A 22,500-nucleotide genomic window follows, 5' to 3' on the forward strand; every position below is an offset into this window, starting at 1 on the left:
TTGCACGTCCACTGTTTCACGTTTTTGGGCAAACTTCGATGAGAACATTTCACTCGCTTAAACAACTTCGCAAACGATACTAAATAAAACAGAAACTTACAAGGTTCCTTTGTCTACACATTTTGTCAGTTTCTTCAGGTTTATTCTTATTTAGGGACCACACATGTTGACGCGGTAGGTTTCGTGAACGTCGTGGCAAAGGCGATTTTTTTTTTACGAAGAATATTATTGGCGCCAAAATAATCCATCATATTTGTAAACTTAGATATGGCAATTTAAGTGCAGTCTTCAAATTTACTGACTCTCCAGCAGTCATCCTCGCTGGTAAATGACACAGCCTCACTGTTGCTTGCCTTTGAGCCATGGATGGAATTGAGAGGGCGACTGTTATTGTTTTTGGTGCGATTTACTTCCTTCAATGAGTAGTGAAACTCCTGTTTTAGAATTTCCAGTTTGACGTAACAAACTGAACCTCAACAATCGTTTCCCAAGGCTGCAATTGCGTTTACTCAAAGAGGAGAAAACTTGACTCCCGGTTCCTGTGCGTGGTCTAAATGCCACCCGCAAAAAAGAAAATGCCATTGCACGCAAGCGTTGAGATGGTGGGAACTTACGTCTTATCGCATTTTCAATGAGTTACTGCCCCCAGTAAAACATGAATCCTATCAAAAATGTGTTTACTGCATGTGAAGGTAGCGAAAAGGGATACTCAAGTGAACGGAAGTGTTGGTTGGACGAAAAAGAGGCAAACGGAAGTGTTGGTTGGACAAAAAAGAGACAAAGCTGGAAGTCTGGGGATGAGACTCCAGTTGAGATCGCCATTTTAAATGTTTTGAATCCGTCCCAAATGAAAGACACATTGTTCTTAGCTTCGGGAGATTGTAGGGCTAGCTAACTCAAAGAAAAACGGAAACATTGAAGCTAAAAGGATTAACTATCTCAAAACTGACTTTTGTTTCAAAACATCGTCCCATAGTGTGTTTTTGTGCTTCAGATCGCTCCTATGTTGCTTTCAATGTTTTGTATGTGGTTCGTGACCCTTTGGAAAAGTAGTTTGCCACGAAACCCTCCTACCCCTTGGAAATTACTGCCCTTTAACCCCCCCTCTCCCTCAGAATTTCCAATGACCTTCCGTGGTGGGGGTATGGATATTTTCTGGAACCACACATTTCAAGATGGCAGACAAAAATATATTTTTTTTTGTGAGCTTTGCATCATGCTCCATGCTCCACGGTCAAGTAAAATCAAGATGGCAGCAAATAAACACAAAACCTTTTACTGAATTAAGAATTATTTTTCTGTTATAGAATTTCTTTTCTTTCTTTTATTTATGCCAGTTGGTAATGAGGAATATATTGAAAACATTTGAAAGCTTATGTTATTTATAGAGGCGAAAATTAAGTAGCCAAGATGGCTAGTAAATGAGCAAAATTCAAAATTTACTGGTATTTGGCTAGTAGACCACCGCCAAGTTCGAGCCATATGCAAATTAGTTTCTCAATCCTAGCTCTTACTGTTTTGCCCCATCCCCCACCCATGAAACCATGAATTAGAGTACATGAAAAGTTTTTTTTCAGCATCCAAAAGGGGAAGGCAGGGGGTTATTGTCATACAGATGTTTCTTTTTTTTTTCAGTCGTGTACCGCCTCTGTGGTAGACAGGTCTTGTTTCCTGAAATGTTTTAACACTTTATCTCTGATTGTAGGTCTTTCCACACAAACACTTACCTATACCCTGGCAGGCTCGATGCTTGAAATATTACCCTTAGAACTGTTAGTTACAAATGACTTGTGTAAACTAAACCATTACAATTAATTAAGTTTAATTTTCTGTCATTCTGGTTAGGTAATGATATTCAGCCAAGGCGTAATTTAACCAGATTTGTTAAATGGCCCAAGTATGTCAGGTTGCAAAGGCAAAAGCGGGTTCTTTATCAGCGTTTGAAGGTTCCTCCGCCCATTAACCAATTTACGCAGACATTAGACAAACAGACTGGTATGTAGTTAATTAAGATTTTTGTGTTTTCTTATTGAGTGCGCATAATGTAGTGGATATTGCTCTCAGCGCTCCAGGTTTGAAACCCAGCTCCAAAGTTTACATTTTTGGTGTGTAAAATGAGAGCCAGTATCACTGGGGACAAGAACTGCATGCAATGGAATAGAAGTAGCACCCGTAACTTACTGTAGATCTCAAAGAAAAAGGAGCTTTCGGCTTGCCTTTGACTGCAGTCGACCTTCTTGTCTCTTGTTTTGTGTTGTCTTAAGTAGAATTTTGACTCAATAGAATGTATTTAGGGAGTAGACATTTTATACTTTGTTGCTTTTGATATGTCCATGTCACATCTTATTGGTTGTGGGACACGAGATCCAAAATTTCAAAGCTGCTACAATGCACTCCATATTACATGTATGTGCACATTTTTGGTTAAAACCTTGATTTTTATTAACATTTTCCTGCGTTACAGCTACCCAGCTTTTTAAGCTGATGCACAAGTACCGCCCAGAAACCAAAGCTGAGAAGAAGGCGCGTCTTACAGCCAAGGCTGAAAAAAAGGCCGAAGGAAAGGAAGAACCAGTGGGAAAGAAGCCTTTTTTTATCAAATATGGCCTAAATCATGTGACCAGTCTTGTTGAAAACAAAAAGGCACAGCTCGTTATCATTTCTCACGATGTTGACCCTATCGAGGTGAGCAGCTTTTTGAGGGGCATAGTTTTTCTGTAGCTTCAGTAAGTACCAATGGCCAATGAAAAGTGTTGGCTACTTCACTCAGAAAGTCAGCTACTTTTTTTCCCTTAAACTGAAGTAAATAGAGGATATTGCATGGCTGTGTGGAGATGTGAAATTTCTCTTTTACTGTTGAATATTTCACGAATGAGTGCAGCCAACGAGTGAAATAGTTTTCAACACCAAGCGGCCATGCAGTATTCTATTTATTGTATAAACACCAGTAAAATACTTTCACAAAAGGCATCGTAAGGCGTGATTTTTATGTTACCATAGCAAGAGTGATCTTTTCACGTGTGAAGATAACATGTTATTTTCACGCAAAAGCTCACTTGGTATTTCCTTGGTGTTTATATAATAATTACATTTATTATATGGCAAGCAATTCTCAGGCTAAATTAAATGGATAACCCTGATTGGCTGGTTTTCAGTCAAGATTTTACCGTATGGACCATTACCATGGGAGTTCATCGGTAATCGGGATTATTTCTCTCACCCAGGAAATTCAAGTTGAGCAAAACAAAGTCTTTAAAAAGTGGAATTTAATTTTTTCATCACAACAGTACATTTATTACAGGAAGTAGAATTTAGTTTTACATGTAAAGGGTTACTGTTCAAGTTCGCTGATGGAAGACGAAAAGTATGAACATTCACCAAGAAAAAAAGTGTCTGATCGCTTAATTAAAGAAATGATGCCATGTAACAAACAAGTTACTAACCTCACTTGCTCAGGACCTTATTTTTTGGAGAATATTTGGCCTCGGTAAATTTTGTACGGACCTCTCTGCACCAATCTGTATTGCCATGCCCTTGGGTTAATATTTCCCAGTACAGCCCTCGCACTCAATTAGTAAGAGTTTAGTAAGAGATTCTTACAATCATAGGATTAAAATTCATTTTGATAAAGACGTCAGTTGGTTGGTTACTCTACTCAAATCAGTCGCTAACTTCTAATTTCATTGAAACCCCTGATTTTTGAGTGAACATCAATGTTGTTAATTACAGTGTTCAATTATTGGCAGTATTGGAAAACCCCTTCATTTTAGACCCATAAGATATTTAAATTCATTCTTCCCAAGTTTATCTTTCTTAGGACTCTCAATGCTCTTAATGCTCTGAGCTTCTTTTGGGCTTTGTGAAGGCATTGATTGAGTAATTGATGTCAGAATGATCTACATTTTTGATAATAAATGTGTGGCTAAAAAATAAAATAATCAACAAAACGTATTATATAGTGTGCTAATTCATCACAAGGCCCTTTGGGTATAAAGGTTAAGTTTTGGAATTATACAACATACATGTAGGTTCATTTCCATTAGGAGCACTCCCATTTTCTGATTCCCCCTAAGTCATCATGGTTAAATACATCTCTTTGATAGATCCAGTGGTTTAAATGGACTAAAAAATTTTGCTTTACCCATGGACCCCTGGGAGTGAGAGTTGCAGTGCAAATGGGAAAACCATGAGCACCTAAAATATTAATTTTCAGGAATTCTTGTTGTTTGTAAGCCAATCATGTTTGAGGATTTCATGTGCCAAAACCTCTAACTGAATAACTGTTATTAATCAAAGGACATTTCTTTGCCTAGAAAAATTGTCTTTTCCTAGTTTATTTCATGTTAGTTAGTTTAATCCTTTCCCTTTACAGCTTGTGGTGTGGCTACCAGCTCTTTGCAGAAAGATGGGTGTTCCTTACTGCATTGTAAAGTGCAAAGCTAGGTCAGTGGAATTTTCTATCAATCCCACCATGAATTTGCGTCTGTTCATTGTTATTAAAATGTGGCAATTAAACAAGATATGCTTATTCCTTCTATTCGAACGCAGACTTAAATACCCTCAAATCACTTTCCCTACCCCTCCCTTGTGGTTTGCCTCTTGACACGTCCTTGGTTAACCCTGTATTTATATCCTGGCTTCAATGTATTGGTCTGTCAACGTTACATGTACTGGTATTTATGTTCTTTGTTCATCCAGGCTGGGTAAGGTTGTTCACAAGAAGACTGCTACTGCTCTGTGCTTCACTGCTGTTCGTTCTGAGGATAAGAATAACTTTAACAACCTATGCGAAGCTGTGAAGACAAACTACAATGAAAAATTTGATGAAATCAGAAAGCAGTGGGGAGGAGGCATTTTGAGCAAAAAGACGCAGGCAGCTATGCTTAAAATTGAAAAGGCCAAGATCAAGGAGATTTAGTCTAGGTGTACAGACTACTTCTGAATGTAATTAAAGAATGTTCCGTTTGGTCTGCATCTGTTGTTTGTTGTATTGCTGTTGGCGAAATCACTATTCCTTTATCTTTGTCATAAAAGGTTGAATTTTGAGGCGTCTTGTTTAGCAGTATTCAAATGCTGCAACCTTAGCCCAGTCAATCAATGCGGTCAGTAGGTCCTGGAATTCGTCCACAGAAAGGCCAGAGAGACAACTTCACTCGTGAACCGCCATGTTTACAACAGAGTATTTTAGGCGTCCCAGTCTGCATGAAACCATCTCTCGCTTCTGTCTGAGTCAAGACTAGAGACGCACGGTTCTCACGTTACGTTTATGCCTACAAAATCAACTGAAATGTCAATTGCTGGTTTAAAAAAAACCAAAAAAACCAGCACGTTAATTGTTTTTGGTAGGCTAGGTATCGAAGAGCCAGAACATTTGCGCATGCGCTGACGGAATGTTTGAACAAGAGACAAAAACGCAGTACCTCCAGACACCGGCGCTGGAGCGTCGTACCAAACGAGTCATCCCGGGATTTTGGCCCGTGCGATAGCTTTTGGACGCAGTTGGTCCTTCGCTGCTTTCTGCTACCGACCTTGCCTCCCGTTACGGCATTGAGGGGGAGATATGTCGGCCCCTAAACCATATGTGACAAATCCCACGCCTACTCACAGCTCCAAACCGCCCTTGTCAATATAGCGTAAGAATTAGATGGCTTATATATTCAAGGGAAAAGTCATTTTCTCTGTCGTATGGTAAGCACTGGAGTGTTCCATTTCCAGCACTTCAAGTCTCGTACCCCAGGATGTCATTTGCAGTCCTTATACTTGTGCTTTTACCGTTTTCCGTTTTCCCACAACAGATATACATTTAACAATACCCTCTCCAACTTATTCGTCTCATGACAGATTCATACTATACACTAACTTACAACTGGTCTCAACTGTGAAAATGAAGAAGAGGTTTGAGCTGATACAACTCTCGTAATATCTTTAACAACTACAGCCTCGGACAAAATTGTTGAAACACTTTGCAATACCTTGCTCTCCCGCAAGGTTGTTTTCCCAAATGGACTCAGAAACTCGCGTGCAAACAACATTGTGGGGGGAGAGTGAGCCGCGAAAGTTCCAGGTCTGTATATTCATGTAGTGTTCCAAGGAATTTTGTGAGACACTCTAGAATTGTTCCAGCCGCTGCCTGTTGCTTGCATTGATCAGTGCATCCCTTTTGAACGCCCAATAGGCGTCTCATTACCTTTCATTCTCAATGAAAAATAGGGAAAGATGATTGAAAATTACTTCTAAGATGATTGTAAGAACTTACTTTCGCACTAACCCTACAGCACTAATGCAGCAACCCCTGCAACGGGTGACGACTGCGCGGAAAGCGCGCGTCCTCATATGTTACACTTGTATCTATTTACTATGTAAGATTAGGTTTGTAAGGGAAAATAACACACATGTCTTTTACACCTTTTTGTTGTAGGTTAGGTTATAAATAAAGTAGATGATGATGATGATGATTTTTTTATGGTATATGTGTCACTAAGTGTCTCAGCTGTGTGATACATAATAGGTAGTACGTCATGTAAGACCTGATTAATGGTCTGCGTTGAAAGGTCCAATATGGCCGTCAACGGTGGTTTCTTCCAAAGTTGTGGAATGGGATACAGCATGATCAGTTACTGCCCCGAAACTGTTCTGGTACACTGTGCGTTTTTGTTAGCCGATAAAGAAGCTGGAATAGGGCTGGCAAAGGTGGAGAAAGGGAACTGTAGGCAAGTTATTCTCATCGTTTCTGATACAATCAGAGAGATCACTGCAAGAAATCTCCAAGCGGATGGACACGTGCACAAGTTGCACCAAACTAAGATAAAGCAGCTGGAGTTTCAAATTCATTCCTGGGTCTTTTCCTCGTTTTTAAAAGGCATTGGCTTTCTTGATCCTGATAATTTGCCGGAAGACGATTGTTTTCACTGCCTTCCACCATTACCACCGTTTAACGTCGAGTTTTATCTGGACCTCTTGCATGAAATGGGTTGGGAAGAACTTTTGGTGGAGGTAAAGAATGTGTTTGTAGTAGACGCATATGATATTAGAGAGAAAGTAATAACAACTTTCACAAGCACAAGAGCACTAAATTGGGGACACTAACGAAACGAATTCAAATCAAATCAAATCAAATCTTGATTTTGAGTAAAGGGGAAACCTGGAGTACCCGGAATAAAACCTCTTGGAGCAGAGAAGAGAACCATCAATTCAACCCTCATATGACGCCCAATCTGGGAATAGACGATTTTACAGTTGTAGCTAAGTTATCTGGCCTACGAATGGAAGCGAGGCTGCCGGTGACCCTGCTTTGATACAAACCACCATGCTTTTGTAATGTTGATACGGACTAATTAGAATCACAACAACACAATTTACATGATAAAAGCAGTGAGGTTTGTATCAATGCAAGGTCACCGGCAGCCTCACAGCCATTCATTGGCTAGGTTGCTGAGCAAAAAACTGTAAAATGGCCTATTGAACCCAGGGCACACTGGTGGAAGGCAAGTTCTCTCTGTGCCACCCCTGCTGCCTGTGTTGAGGAAGAAGATAACACCACAGGCACCCCAAGCTCAGTGTGAGGGAAAGCCAACAAAAATATAAGGATTTGTATGGGAATCCCGATAACCAACCTGAGAAGATCATTTTACGAAAAAATTGTCACTTAAAAAGCCTAACCTTATTGCCATTGGGCATCGCTTCCTTCCTGTGTGGTGTTTTTCCAGATTTGACACAAAGAGACCTTTTTGCAGATACGGCGGCCATTTTGATTTCTATTGTTTTGAAAGACATTATGGGGTGCTCAGCAGTCAAAGTAGTATGTAGTTGCCCCCTGGGCATCCCATAATAGCTATGTAAAACAAGAGAAATCAAAATGGCCTCCATATCTGCGAAAAGGTCTATTGAGCCATAATTTATCAGTTCCTCTGGTTATAGTAAACCTTTCTTCAAAGAAAAGAAAGAAGTAAAAAATGGAAGAGGATATATCTTGATTTCTTCAAATTTTGAGACACACTGGTAATAAAACAAAGAGGAATCAAAACTGAAAAAAAAGCAGGCCAATACGTGCCCTTTAATAATAATAAAGTATTCTCATTTGTCTCATGATGTGGTCACTTGTGATGTAGATCGCGACGTTTCGACTGCATAGTCTTCATCAGGCGATGAGGTCAACTGGTTACGCGTCACCTTTTAAGCAGGATGCTCCACTGTGATTGGTTGGTTTTCAGCAATGCATTCGCATTAGGATATAAAAAGGATTTCTTTGTCAAACAAAAATATTGAAGAATGTAGCATGTTTGTATAAATAATAAAGCAAGTTAATGGCTATGACATTTTCATCAAAATTAAGGTTCATCCATGTTTTAATTGACAGGGCCTCTGCACATCTGGTTTGGAAAATATAACATCACCTCTTGAAGAAATCATTAACTGTGTTTCCCAAAGACCTAGCTTCAAAGACCTGTTGTTGTTCAATAAACTTATTTGCTCATTACTTTTGAGGGGAAAAGAACATTCATCATCTGACATTCAAGACACAAACCTAGATTATGCACCTCTGTCTTGTGGAATTATGCTGCTGATACGAGGTGTAAGAAACCTTGCTAAGGATTATTCATGTTGGCCTGAGGGACAGGAGGATATATTAAAAAGTGTTATTGACTTTACATTTGAAACTCTTGTTGTCTTGAGCAAGATGGATTTTTTACTTAAAACAAATGAAAATAATCTGTCTTCATTTTATGCAGAGACAACTACGAACCCATCCTCTAATATGGAATCACATCATTGTGATCATATAGAGATGGCTCATTCTGATGTCATTTCAGCTAGAGTTGTTTCTAGTATGGATCTTCTTTATCAACTTATTGTGAATGACTGGAAGGCAACAATGCACTGGACCCGTACAGAAGTGTGCAATGTGGCCGTTGATCTGGTAGATTGTAGTTCATGGCATTCATTACATAAATGGATAGTAAAACTTTATTCAGTTTCCTGCTGGCTTGTTTCTCACCCCCTTGATAGCACATCATTGGAACAGGCTACAGAGCTTCAAACTGGCTTTCAACAATATTTAAAAATTTACTCTGTGAAGGCAGATCTTGTGTGGATGGGGGAACTTGGAACAGGAGATATGATAGACTTAAAAGAATGTTGCATCAAAGAGGAGTTCATCCCTCCATTTGGTGAGTAATTAAATGAAAAATAGCAGTAGCATAGTCTGCCTCAGCGTACTCTAGATAGGGAGATTAAAAAGCTCACGTTTCAACCATTAGGTCCTCCTCACGGTAAAACTATTTTTTTAAGTGACGTGTATTTAGCGTGAAAGCACAAAGGACGCTGTGTAGAAGGAATATTGGTTTTGAGGGGGGTAGAGAAAACTAACCTGTGATAAAAGAAGATATGAAGGTTTTAATTTTGCCTTCTGAAAAAGCTTTCAAAAAGTTATTTTATGCTCAAGGTAAAGGAAAGTGTAAGTCACAACTGAAGGACAAGATGTTTCGAGAAATCTTTACTGATTGGTAAATAAACTAGAATAAAAGTTCACGATAATGCAGGGTTAACTTAGGCCCAGGAGCAGGGAATAGAACCAGCAAAGTTAACCTGCATATTCTGAACACAGGACACACATGGGTGAGGCTCAAGTACCAAGCTTGCTTTCCTACTTGTCACTAGGGGGAAAAGGAAATCTATTTTTAAATAGAGACACTAATAGAGCGCTAATGGAGAACACTGTAAACTGAAATCAACAATTAACTCAAATCAAGGCAAATGTTGGTTTTTTAATTAATCAAGTTCCTGCTTTTGTCTGTGCATATTTGAAGTTATGATGCATCCAGTAATAATTGGGATTGGCAGCCAAGTAGAAATTATTACTGGATGCATAATGGATGAAGAGCCACCTCATGGAAATGCTGTTATTATTATTATTATTATTATTATTATTATTATTATTATTATTATTACAGTCGTGAATGTTGGCTTCTTGATTGTTCAACATGACATCTTTTCTTCACGTTTCAGATTCTGTGGATTTGTTACTGTTTCAGCCAGAATCCACAAGGGAGCAATTTGACTTCTACTTGCAACAAGTCAATAATCATTTAGATGGTTACAAGGAGTGCTTTGATTGGCTTCTAAGTGCAGAAGAGTTTCACCAAGAACCTTCTTGGTTGGAATGCATGAGAAATCATTCCATCCAACTAAGTGATATTCAACATGTGCTTAAAATGATTGATATTATATACATGCAAAGACAGCAGCTTTGCTCTGGTGATGAATCGTCAGATGTTGTTTACAGTGGCATGAAGGAGGTGAAAAAAATATGTGTAAATGTAACTACGTTTGTTTGTTAATGGAAGTACTCTGAGTAACCGAGCTAATTCACAGGCAGTCTTCAATCAATAACATACATTTCCACTCTGTCTTATTCCAGACAATAATAATTAAGAAATATTGTTCCACGATCATGCATTGGATGTGAGGTGATAGTCATAGCCAACAAGGGGTGTTGTGCCAAGTTGGCACTATAGTATTGTTTTGTTAAAAATGCCTGCAAATTATGGATGTCTTCTCTACTTTATTTTGTGTAAATGATGTGTACAGTTAGTAATGATGATTTGTTGAGTTTGGTATACATGTAGTTGCTCATATCTCATGGTACTAATTGCTCATATACACGTTCGTATTTTGAACAAGTTTTATAGCTCTTTGACGTAACGTGTTAAAATAAATGATTGATTGATTGATTGATTGATGATGGCTACCAGTATTAGCCAATCAAAACTGTAGATGACTTAGTTTTTAATAATAATTATTATATTATACTGGATAATGGGGGTCGGTTCAATGGTGAAAACCGGGTTAATGATCTGAAACACAGTAAGAACCTCAACTGATAGGAGCCAACAGGTAGATATTAACAAAGTTTCCACTGGAGATAAATCCAACCAATAGTCAGAGCAACAGTTGATCCTGATGTGATGTCATGCAGAGGTGATGCCTGTGCTCATCTTTTTCTTTCCCTCCCTCTTCTTGTGTTTGTAGCAGTTTTGGAGCAAGAAAAGTAAAAAGTTTTTCATTCAGCCACCATCGAAAAGGAATCTTTGTATGTTCAACTGCAATTCTGCAAAAAAAAAAAAGAATATATTAGTAATTTGAAGAAGGGAGCTGCAGAACCTCTGCCTATATCCTTTAATCTCTCTCTTCCTTCATGTTTTGTTTTGCCAATTTCACCTTCTCACTCTATCTTTTTTTTTTTTCACCGATAATCCTCTTACAGCATAGACATTGCCAAACTAGTTTACGTGTTGCTGTATTTATTCGTGTTTGGCTAGACTTTGACATCATATAGAAGAAGAAATTAACAAGTTATTGTATTACTGTAAGTTAAGCATGAGAAAAACCCACATTGTTACATCATTATATCATGTTTTCTGTTGCTCTTTTGGCGATCAGTGTTCATAATTTTATAAAAATGCTAAAAAGGGGGCTTAAAACTGATCTAAACTTAAAAAGGTTTCCCAAATTTTCGAACCGTATCTCTGGTTCTTCTTCGGGGGACAATGAATCTAAAATTCAAAAATCACTGCTTCTTATTTTGGCTCCCAAGAGATCTCAACAGCGGCACATATGCCCTTGGGAACTCCATTCTTTCATTCACAGAGTTCTTATCAATGTTTGAGTGTAAAGACTCCAGAAAAATTCTGCGCTTGTAATTAGTTTCATTCCTTTCAAGAATTTGGCCGTAGCGTGGATGGATGTCGTGCGTGGTTCTTTCGGCATGTTGTCGGATTGCTAACTCTTTACTCGCGGCAAGCGCAGGATCATGTTCCACTCTCCTCAAAGCCCAACACCGTTTGCTCTCACCAATGTAGGAGAAATTGTCCCCCGAAGAAGAACCAGAGATACGGTTCGAAAATTTGGGAAACCTTTTTAAGTTTAGATCAGTTTTAAGCCCCCTTTTTTAGCATTTTTATAAAATCATATTTTCTGTTGTAACCTAAATAAAACCAAACAATATACTACAGTAACAATGTTATCATTCTCATAATTTTCACTTAGCAGTACCGGTAGTTAAGAAAATTTCATTAACACAATAAAAAATGAAAAAATGAGGCAATAAACTCCAACATGCAATCCAAAGTACCGATAGGCTATAGGCAAAAATGCCATGAAAACGTAAGTGCCAACTGGTCAATGCTTCAGGCCAAAAATGAGGACAATTTGATGAAACAAGCCACCTTTTTCCTTCCATGTTTTTATCCTCTTGCAGTCCATTTTACTGGTTTCTTGTAATTGCATAACTTACCCAGTAAGCACCCTTTGTTGCTGAAAGTTGGCCAAGATTTCATTATAATTATGTAAAATAATTAATTATTAGCAGAGCTCTGTTCACCGAAGGCGTATGCGCGGAGCACCATGGGTAAGAAAATATGGTGATTCATCTGTGTGAAAAATTTGGTTTTGGTCACAGTACGACCACATGACCGTATGACCGTCCACCCCTTCATGTATACCAATGTTGAACTCCAGCGTTTTTTGGCGGGAACATCTTTGATATTGGACATCCATGTTATGGTTAATTGACACCTGTCAAAACAAGGTATCTGCTGACCAGTATCACATGACCATATCACAGGCTCAAGTTTAAAATTCATCAAGGTCAGCTGTTTCTTTTTTTTAAGTTGACCGCTGACCAAAGTGCTGGTTTGCGATTGGATTTCAGGTTCAAGCCAGGTAACCTTGTAAGAATAAATAACACGGAAGCTCCGCTTTTAGGCTTGGCTAAATCTATATGAGTATTATGAATGCACTCTCACAAGTGTCTTGAGTCTTGTTCTCTTGAAGCCCCTCATTTGATGATTTGTTTTAATATTGTTTCAGATTTTGTTGAGTTTGTTCCCCACCTTAAGCTGTTCTGCTCAGCAACAGATTATAGAATATGCTTTCTTTATGAATTCAACATCAAAATGTCCTGATGATGAGGACTCCCTGTTCTTTCATCCTCACTTCGTCAAACAAGAATGGACGTCATTTCAGCAGGATCTTATTATAGTCTTTAACAAACTCCTGGATATCAGCACTGAAAATCAGCTGCAGTCTGCAGTGTTAGAGTTGGCAAGAGCTTTTCTGGTATCACCACACCAAACTCTAAAGAAAGCTATCCATGACGGAGTGAAAAGCATGGGACATTCACAATCCATCTGTACTGTAAGTGATGACAATCTGAAATTTCTTTCTGTTGAACGGAATTGCAGTCATTTGTATTGGCAGACATACCCTAACCCCTCTCTCATTCCCCTTCCACACTGTACGCTGATAAGCTTATTGACTTGGAAGGTAGCAAAACTATATTTTCCAAACCCAGCAGGTCTCCCAGTAACAAAATTAAAGAAGGAATCATTTCATTTTAGTAAATGTCTACTTTGCAAATTTAGGCAAATAAACTAATATAACGTTGAAACTGTAAGTACTTTGCTTACAGTAATCTTTATTATTATCCTTGTATTTTTTTGCAATAGGTGTTGCGAAAGTTGCCTGTTGTGACTTTGCTAAAGTCTAATGCATCATCTTCCTCTCAAACACTTTTGTGTCAAGCAATCAAATCAGAAGCAATGACTGCAACATCCAGACAGCTAGAAAGCAATCTGATTAATATGATTTCTTTGATGTTATCTGTAAGTATTCTTAGACAAACAAGCCTGGCTGCATGCAGTGTGGACATGTTTTAGTTTTAGTTCACAAACCACATCCTGGGTAGCATGAAAATTTGGTTTTTGTCAAACGTATTGCTAAAATTAACTCTGTCACTCTAAGAAAGACTTTTAAGCTGATGTTTTAATTGTTTAGAGCAAAGGGCTTAACTTCTCAAGACATTGGCTCTGAAACCTTTCTGATAGTAATTAATTTGACTCGTTTGATAAACCAAATTATTGCGTTTCACTCCCTACCGATGCAGTGCCACAGTTTCTTTAGAAACTAATGCCTTTATATCTTGGGTACAATTGAAAAGAAGGAGGGTAGGGATGGACTTAATTAAAAACTGTAGACAAATTAAATTTTTTGAAAATCACACAAATTGTCTTTGTCTCCAAAAAAAGAGAGTGCCTGGTTGACCACTGACTGACTGCCAAATATGGAGATCTGGACCAGGTTTCACAAAGCTTTGTTAGTGTTAAGCAGTGTCCTTTACCATGACAGCCAAGATATTTTGATATTACTTTTGGTTGGTGTCAGCATGAGCCATGCTTTAAGAAACTTATCCCAGGCCTGTTCTTTTTTATACAAACCATGGTTTTGGCATTGTATCACCACAAACCTTTTTTTTAATTTTAAGGGACTTTACTAAATTCATTCTTATTAATAATGATTTTGAGAAACATCGGAAATTTAACATTATATCGCTAGTTTTTACATGTCTACATTACTAAATTATTGTTATTTTTGTCACTGATTTGTACCCCAAACAATTCCTATGTTTCTTGTTAAGTATTAGATGGGCTTCAAGGGAAGGTGCTTATAGGTGCTATTAGTTTTTTACTTCTTTTGTCAAGTTTTTAAGTAGTAATTAAGTAATTACAGAAACCCATAAGGGTTGAAATGTGTAACGCACATTCACAGCTTCCGAATATTCAGTGCAAACTGATTGGTTGAATGTTTCAGTGCTAAGTACCATATTTGGAAACCTCTCGCTCTTGTTGTTCCAAATATGGTACTTAGGAAATTGAATATTCAGAAGCTTGTTTCCTAGCACACAAGGGGCCGTTACACGTTTTGACCCTTATGGGTTTCTGGTAATTAGTAACTTAGGATTGAATAAAATACATCATTAACATTTTGTTTACCTCTCTTTGTTTAGGAAGGTTCCAGTGAATCATTACCGCTTCTCAGTCTACAAGAGTTGATGGAAACAACTGTTCTTTGTTTTCTGAATAACATGAATTTACAAGGCCACATTCCTACCTCACTTGCTGTGAAGCTTCTCAATACCTCAATGACAGCTGTCAAACCCCATGACAAAGTCCATCAAAAGTTCCTGAAGAAACATTTGTTAGCCATCATTCTTTGCTTGTGTGAACTGCTTAATGAGTGTACTGCATACTGGGATGGCTTAGCCCCAATTCACTCTCTGTCAGATATGGAGGAGCTTAGAGAACTGGAGTTGAATGCACTTGACAGTAACATCAAGTTGTGTTGTGATGTTCTTGAGACGAGTCCTTCATTTTCGAGGAGTGTTGAGTGGCTTTTGAAAAGGGTGAAAAGCTGCTATGGTAATTATTGCATTATAAGTTTCAAACTGTCTTGTTTATGTTTCTTGATAAGCAAATAATACTGGAATTAGCAGAGGTACCATCACAAAGTGGCTCTTCAAAAATTTTTCTTTTTGCCATCAGGTTGGACTATTCCTCTTTATTTGAGACGCCTTTTAAGTGCAGCTTATGTAACCTGCAAGATACCAGTCCCTTGCTGTCTTTTGGACGTATGTGATGACACAGGGGAGGAGTGGGTGGCTGACAAAGACTTGCCCTATGGTAAATATCACAAGTACTCTTTACAGCTACTTTTAGACCTATTATAACTAAATTATGTATTTAGTGTTTTTGTTATAATAATACTAAATCTTGGCCCAAACCCTAATCAATCAAAAGTGCTCTGCTAATTCAGGATTAAATCGAAATGATGATAATGGATAATGGTTGGATGATAGACTCACATCTTTCAATTTTTTACTTTTGGTTATTTGATTTGCTTCTTTTGGCAACTTTTTACTTGCTAGGTAATGAGGATGTTTTTACAGTGATTTTTGAGTATTGTCGAGTTTCTGAATCAACCCTCCAATCAATTCTGGGAAGCCTTCTCCTTAACAGACTCAGTTACATTTGTCAAGACATCAGGAAACATGTTGTAGTCAGTATGGCTCAGGTAACAATGGTTAACAATATAAGGAGTTGTCTGAGAATTACTATTGCAGTTAAGTAGCCAACTACAGCAATTTGGGGGCTGGTCTTTCATATGCGTGTTCCGAAATAATAATTTAATGTAAGCAAAAGAACAAAGTAAAGATAACAATACATAATTAGGGGAGTCAGGGTGGCTTAGTGGTTATCTATTGGGCCTCCCAGCACTGCGAGTCAGGGTTCAATTCTGGCCTCGGCCAGCATGTGGGCTGAGTTTCAGTCGATCTCAACCTGACTCGAGGGTTTTTCTCCGGGTACTCCGGTTTTCCTCCCTCATCAAAATCGACTCACAGCTAATTAACATCTAGCTGTGGTGCTGTGCTCCGACATCAAACATGGACTGTATAACGGCAGGCAGAGGCGCCTTTGTATGCTTTCAGCCCGATGTCGTGGGCCGTGTCCTTCACAATTCAGTCCTCGACTGCAAGTAAGGTTGATTAGCACTAGCAATATTTATTTATATATTTATATTTAAGGCCCAATCGGAATAAGAATGGTTCTTTTGTCCTCCACCATCTTTGTTCAGTATATGAAAGTCTACCCAATTTGAAAAAGGTGAGGAAAAAAACTAGCTTAAAAGGGACTGAAGCCTTGGCTTGGTATGCATCAGTTGTTTTTCTGTCTGTCTTAACCTTTATTGATGTCATGAGAAAGATAATGGGGTTTTAGGGTGCAACGTATCCGGCCATTTCACCCACACAGGGATTGCACTCACTTTATTAGGTTGATTTGCCTACACATGTGAAGTAACCATATTTAATAAATTATAGCCTTTGTGGCCTGAAATAGTTTCTCAGTTATTTCTTCTTGTTTGAAGTGGCTTACAACAGTTTTCCAAAGGAAAATGTCAAGATTTTGAAATCTGTGAAATTGAAGCAAAAGGGTGTTTCTTCTGAAGTGCTAGTCTCTGCAATTGTTGTAAAATGTAATATTACCTAACAAATTAGGTAATGCAAATTGGGGGAAAATGATACATATAGTGACCGAGCTCCTGGAGGGGAGATTGGAAACTAGACATTTTGAAGGCATTTTTCTCAAAACCGAGCCATACGACCAGGTTAAAATTCTGGGAATTAGTAACAATATGAAGACGAAACCGTCAACAATTTTTAAATAAGATCCATTTGACAGTTTTTCATTTATTATCAAAATAGACGAAAATCGACGTTTTTGACATTTGCAATAAACCTGTCTGACATATTAAAATATTTATTTCTATACATGATTATTTTTCTCGCTGAGGAAATCCTGAAATTTTAAGGTGGTGTCATACGTCTAGTTTTTGAGAAAAATGCCTTTGAAATGTCTAGTTTTCAGTCCCCTCTCCAAGAGCTCGGTCACCATATTTAGCATTTTCCCCTGATTTGCATGTACTTGTTGGGTAAAATTACATTTTACATCAATTGCAGCGACTAACACTTCAGAAGATACATCCTTTGCTTTAATTTTACATATTTCAAAATCTTGATCTTTTTCTTCGTGAAACTGTAGTATGAAGCCACCATAAACAGCTGGATCAAGGAAAGGTAAGGGAACTTAAGGGGATCGCTGAAGTCTCAGTATAATTGTTGCGGAACAACAGGCACTTCTTTAATCAGTGCATATTCTTTTGAAATGAGCAAGTCTGGTAAGAAAAAGAAAAGCGCCCAGGAAATGAGCAGTTTCTTTTTTGGACCTCTATCCTTATAAGTTGAGCTATAAAAAATTTGTATAGGACTTCGTATGAACGCCAATACATTTCGTGATTTATGGGCACCAGTGATATTTTGAAAGTTCCGGAAATGGAAAGGAAAGGAAAGGAAAGGACCTTTGTTAAAGTGTCTCGTCGTTCTAGCGCTGGAGCACTAATTGGCGACACTGTAAACTGAAATCAACAAATTACTGAACACAAATCAAATCAAATGTTGGTTTTTGAGGAGAGGGGAAATCGGAGTACCCGGAGAAAAACCTTTTGGAGCAGAGTAGAGAACCAACAAACTCAGCCACATATGACGCTGAGTCTGGGAATCGAACCCGGGCCACATTAATGGAAGGTGAGTGCTCTCACCACTTAGCCGGCCCCGCACAACTTTCATAACATCATGAGCGACCGCAAATCACGAAATGCTCGAGCAAAGGCGTACGATCGTTGTGTTTCCGTAGCAACTTCCGATCAGAAACGCGATATTCTGTTGAGTATAGAATAATTCATGTTACGGTGTATAGCCAGTGAAACTTGTCCTTTTTTATCATTTTAGATTCTTCCTCATTGTACCCGGAAAGAGTGGACAAGGATCCTCGATTTGTGCATGTATCTTACAAGGCGAAATATTTTGGAGGTATTGGGTTCTTTTTTGGTGTTGTCAGATACTTGTTCATTACAACAATAAGGGAGAACACGAATTTCAAAAAGTCATTAATAATTCATGTGCCTGACAGCCTATTAAAGCACCGATAAAACGTCACATGTATAAGCTTTATATCCTGATAAAACACTCCTCGGTAGTATTCTTTATATAAAGAATACTAATACGGCATAGCTTGTTTTTCTTGTATGCTAATATTGTCCTCTCGCAAGTGGAACCATTGTTCTGAGTCCAGAGAGACACGCTTTTTGTGGAATGGTTTTGAAGCCGTTCAAAAAACTCGCAGCACGTGTTTTATCGGGTCGAAAAACACTCGGCTACGCCTCATGTTTTTAAACCCCGATAAAACACTGCTGTTCCTTTTTTAAACATTACGTAAACTATAAGAGACTAGACTGAAGATGGAAATGGACTGAACTGTTTGGCTTTGGTTTTTGATGCCTTTGTTCGATGCTACCACGAACGTTAAGCAAATGAGAAATCCACGAAAAAGAGGTAAGTTTGAGTATACTTTTGCATTTTTTTTCTTTCTAGGTTAGCTTCCCAGCTGCTTCTTTTGTCCTAGCAAACGACAAAGTTCAAGGTAAATTGCTACTGGAAAAGAGTAGTTGCGCCTTTTTATGATATTTGTGCCAGTTTTGTAAAGTAGTGTACGCTCAACTTGCTCGAAACGTCAAATCTCCATTTTCAACTATAGGGCTTGTGTTATTGTTAGGGTTATGGGAACTTGATCCTCGCTTTACGAGTAAGGTTAGGTGCAAAGTTTCGCCGGAGCAGGGTTACCTCGTGGAAATTGATCAGACGCTTTTGAAAAGCGTAGCATATAACAGTAGGCACTATTGTTATTCAATGACTTGGAAATAAGAGGCCCTGTATTCAGTAGTTTAGTCCTGTTTCGCCCTCTCGTGATATAATGCACTCATTACTCGTTTTCGTTCGTGATCCTCCTGGATTGACACCAGTTGGATTGTTATTCGGCCATTTATGTTCACCCTCACGTAAAGGTTACGTCAACCCCGAATTCTAGCTGCTCGATCCCACCTTGATTTTTAGATGATGAATTTGAAGGCCTTTAAAAGCATTTTCTTTTTCACAGAAGTGAGTCGTATTTGTACCTTGCTCTTGGACATGCTGAAGACCCTTAGCAGTCCCTTGTGTTCATCATGGGTCACCCCTCTTGTGTGGGGTTACGTGATTAGACATTACATCTCGGTTCTAAAGGACATAGTGGACGAAAGTGTGAGTGCTTCTATGCAGCTTTCGTTTCTCTCCTTGTACTACCATTACCACATCCATTCTATCTTAGTTGTATCAGTCGGTGTAGACTGCGGAAAACGACTTTGCTTCCTAATTAGTATTCTTTCATCTCATACTTTGTACGCACTCGAATGGATTTAAAAACGCAATATCTTTTCCTTCAGTTTGGCCCCTATGCCTCCTACAGCTTGCACGTATTAATTAATCGTTATCACAAGGCTCCGTTTTATGCCACAGACAGAGCCGTTTAAGTGCCTATGCTATTCAAGATAGGTGTTATAAATGCAGTATTTTCACAAAACTGTTCCAGTTTCTCAGCATTCTGAGATGATGTTGCTGGGGCGTTTATACTTTTTATCAGAACACGACTCTTACAAAGCTTTCAAGGATGTTTTTTTTTACACATTACATCTCGGTTCTAAAGGACATAGTGTTTCTTTTAGTGTTTTTTTTTTAGTTCAACTGGTCCATTGCAAGTTTACTAAATCTTGTATATCGCAATATTAACTCGATTTTAAGCATTCTCAGTAGTATCGAGAATTATTTATTCCAAATTTATTCCAACTTGTTTTTTTTTCCTTAGACTGATGTTGCAGTAACATTGATGTTGTTTGCGCATGTGTGTCATGCTATGACCTTTGTACCCGCTGACTGCGATGATCATTTGTTCATTTTGGCCTTGGATTTGGTTTCCAAACCTTCCAGATTAGATAATGACGTCACTGAACTGTTAAAGCTGTCGATCAACAGCTTATCGTCAGACGTGTACAAAACTGCACTGCTCCAGAAACTGTACTTGTAGGCCTTTGTATTTATACCATTGCGAAAGACTTTGGGAGTATCTTGCTGAATAAACGGAAAAGTTAGTCATAGGTCCACAGCTCTCACGATTTCCGTTTATGATAATGATACAACCATTGGGCATATTATTGGTTTGATCTCCCTATGGCTTTCAGAAGAAAACCTAGATAGCAAAAAGAAAACGCGGTGCAGAGAGAACTTCAAAGCATTCGTGATAATGGGAATCGTTTGATAGAAAATTTAGAGTATTGTAATTTTATTTGGAAAAACACTGTGGCGTAAAACTTGCGGACGAGCTACAAAACCTTCCAAATTGTGCAGCACGGGTCCTAACTGTCTCAGACTAATACGCTGACGCACGCTATCTCAAACTTCCTTACCACTCCAACCATAGGGCTTTTTCAGGGCCAATGAAACACAATCCACGAAACGACAGAGCACAACAACAACGAAAACTGTCAAGAATCCCAACTGGCCGAAGGCAAACCAGTTGGCTATTTACCAGTGCGTCTGAGAAGTTGAACTGGGGACTACCAGGAACAAATTCAACAAGTGGTCTGAACGAGTCCTAAACCCGGGATACCCGGATCTCAAGGCAAGCGCCCTAACCACTGGGCCTCACTCACTGCCTCCTCGTATAACATAACAATATGTTGCCTATCAATACACCAGAGTTATAAGTGAACAAAAAATAATGTATTTTTCAACGTGACTCTCTCAATTCCTACGAAATGTTTCATTCAATTAAATTATTCGTGTATTTGTGCCACCGTTGTTCCACCAATTGCAAAGCTCCTCCAACTCCTACATTAACCACAAACAACCCACAATTCCTCAGTTCGCTCTGAGTCTCTGACAAAGGGCTAACGCTTGGCCTGTGTAGCTGACGGGATTGTCGGTGTGGGAGGCAAACAAAGAGCGGCTAAGCCGCGCGGAGAATGGGGAGGGGCGCTGTAAAATCCCGAAAGGTTTCACAAAGCCCGTCCCCTTTCCCGCGTGGCTTCGCCGCTTGTTATTTGCCTCTCGCACCTTCCCGTGCCAACAATCCCGCCAGACAAATGAGGCACGAGATTCATGGGAAGCAGCTTTTTAAACAAAATTAACAAATATAATAACTGCAATTTGAAGTAGTATGTAATTTAGATTTTGATATTTTGTACTTGAATGAATATTACCCTGCCTAAATCAAGATAATAATATAAATTAATAATAACTTTGATATTTACCCAGGAAGCTCCACTCAGCTGAAAGTGGTTTTCAGTGAGGTCCTGTATCCGATCGAATCGGAATTTAGAAATGTTGGCTTTTGAGGAGAGAAGGGGAAAACCGGAGAACCAGGAGAAAAACTTCCGGCAAACACCTTCAACATCCGTTCGATTTTGTTGAATGATGTTGATTGCTGGGGTGGGCAAAGGGTTTCAACACACCATCAACATTTGATAGTCAACAAGCTTCACGAGAAGCCTGGTGTTCAGTACCAGACTGCAGTCGCAGTTGTTACTATGGACACGGGTATGGATACGTATGGATGAGCTGTTGCTTCAACTTCATTCATCATTTGCCAAAACAAGAAGCGTTAATTTCCCATAACTTGCAATAATCGTAGATTATAGTGCGACGCCTTGGGGCCTTAGGCACCTGTATCGGTACCCATGAAACATCTTAATCATTTTACTCCTGGACTGAGTTACGAGGAGTTAATTTCTCACTCTAAATTATTTGTGGACGAAATCCTGTGGTGTTTTCATTGAAATGAAACTTCTGATTCTTTCTCCATTCGTTAGCAATTCAGATATTTTTTTGGCGACGTGATGAAAGGTCAACAGATAACGCGGGCAAGTTTCGGCATTGAGTTATGCAATGATAGATGGCAAACATATTCTTTTCACAAAATTCCTCCGCAAAGTATCCTCTCAGAAAACAAGAATAACATTCTCAAAGCTTATTCTACGCAAAAAATAGGTTTTGGAAGTAATTTTGACAGTGAAAAACACGTTCCCGACCGAAGGTTTGATTACACCACGTTAAATACTAACATAAAAGGAGATAAAATATAAAAGTTGACTCTGGCTAGAAAAGACGAATAACTTGGACGTTTCGGTTACTCCTGTAACCTTCTTCAGCAAAATGTAATTGCGGCGGCGTCTCTGGTGTTA

The 22,500-nt window shown here is 38.7% G+C and overlaps 3 protein-coding genes across 4 annotated transcripts in view; 2 read left to right on the forward strand and 1 right to left on the reverse strand.

The window, feature by feature from the left end:
* Window positions 1-4,974, forward strand: part of LOC137993761 (large ribosomal subunit protein eL8-like) — an 8,811-nt gene extending 3,837 nt beyond the window's left edge. The window contains exons 3-6 of the mRNA XM_068839770.1: window positions 1,846-1,995; window positions 2,465-2,685; window positions 4,373-4,443; window positions 4,699-4,974. Coding sequence (XP_068695871.1) covers window positions 1,846-1,995; window positions 2,465-2,685; window positions 4,373-4,443; window positions 4,699-4,918 — 662 coding nt within the window. The 3' untranslated portion in view covers window positions 4,919-4,974. The remainder of the gene's footprint in view (window positions 1-1,845; window positions 1,996-2,464; window positions 2,686-4,372; window positions 4,444-4,698) is intronic.
* LOC137984411 (doublesex- and mab-3-related transcription factor A2-like) overlaps window positions 1-22,500 on the reverse strand; it is a 350,662-nt gene that overhangs the window by 97,825 nt on the left and 230,337 nt on the right. The window lies entirely within an intron of this gene.
* LOC137993763 (uncharacterized) lies at window positions 6,498-22,375 on the forward strand. 2 transcript variants are annotated; one of them, XM_068839773.1, is made up of 12 exons: window positions 6,498-6,993; window positions 8,357-9,167; window positions 10,006-10,295; window positions 12,868-13,194; window positions 13,506-13,661; window positions 14,843-15,254; window positions 15,378-15,515; window positions 15,761-15,906; window positions 18,179-18,259; window positions 18,821-18,869; window positions 19,383-19,525; window positions 20,127-22,375. In XM_068839773.1, the coding sequence occupies exons 1-12, from the start codon at window positions 6,535-6,537 to the stop codon at window positions 20,343-20,345; spliced, it is 3,231 nt and encodes a 1,076-aa protein (XP_068695874.1). In that variant the 5' UTR covers window positions 6,498-6,534; the 3' UTR covers window positions 20,346-22,375. The 2 variants fall into 2 exon arrangements, 1 of the variants encoding a protein (XP_068695874.1); XR_011121916.1 differs by lacking the exons at window positions 18,821-18,869; window positions 19,383-19,525; window positions 20,127-22,375 and adding an exon at window positions 16,418-16,496 and having other exon boundaries at window positions 6,527-6,993; window positions 18,179-18,242.

The sequence above is a fragment of the Montipora foliosa genome, chromosome 2 (genome assembly GCF_036669935.1).
Source record: "Montipora foliosa isolate CH-2021 chromosome 2, ASM3666993v2, whole genome shotgun sequence".
Classification (NCBI taxonomy): Eukaryota; Metazoa; Cnidaria; class Anthozoa; order Scleractinia; family Acroporidae; genus Montipora; species Montipora foliosa.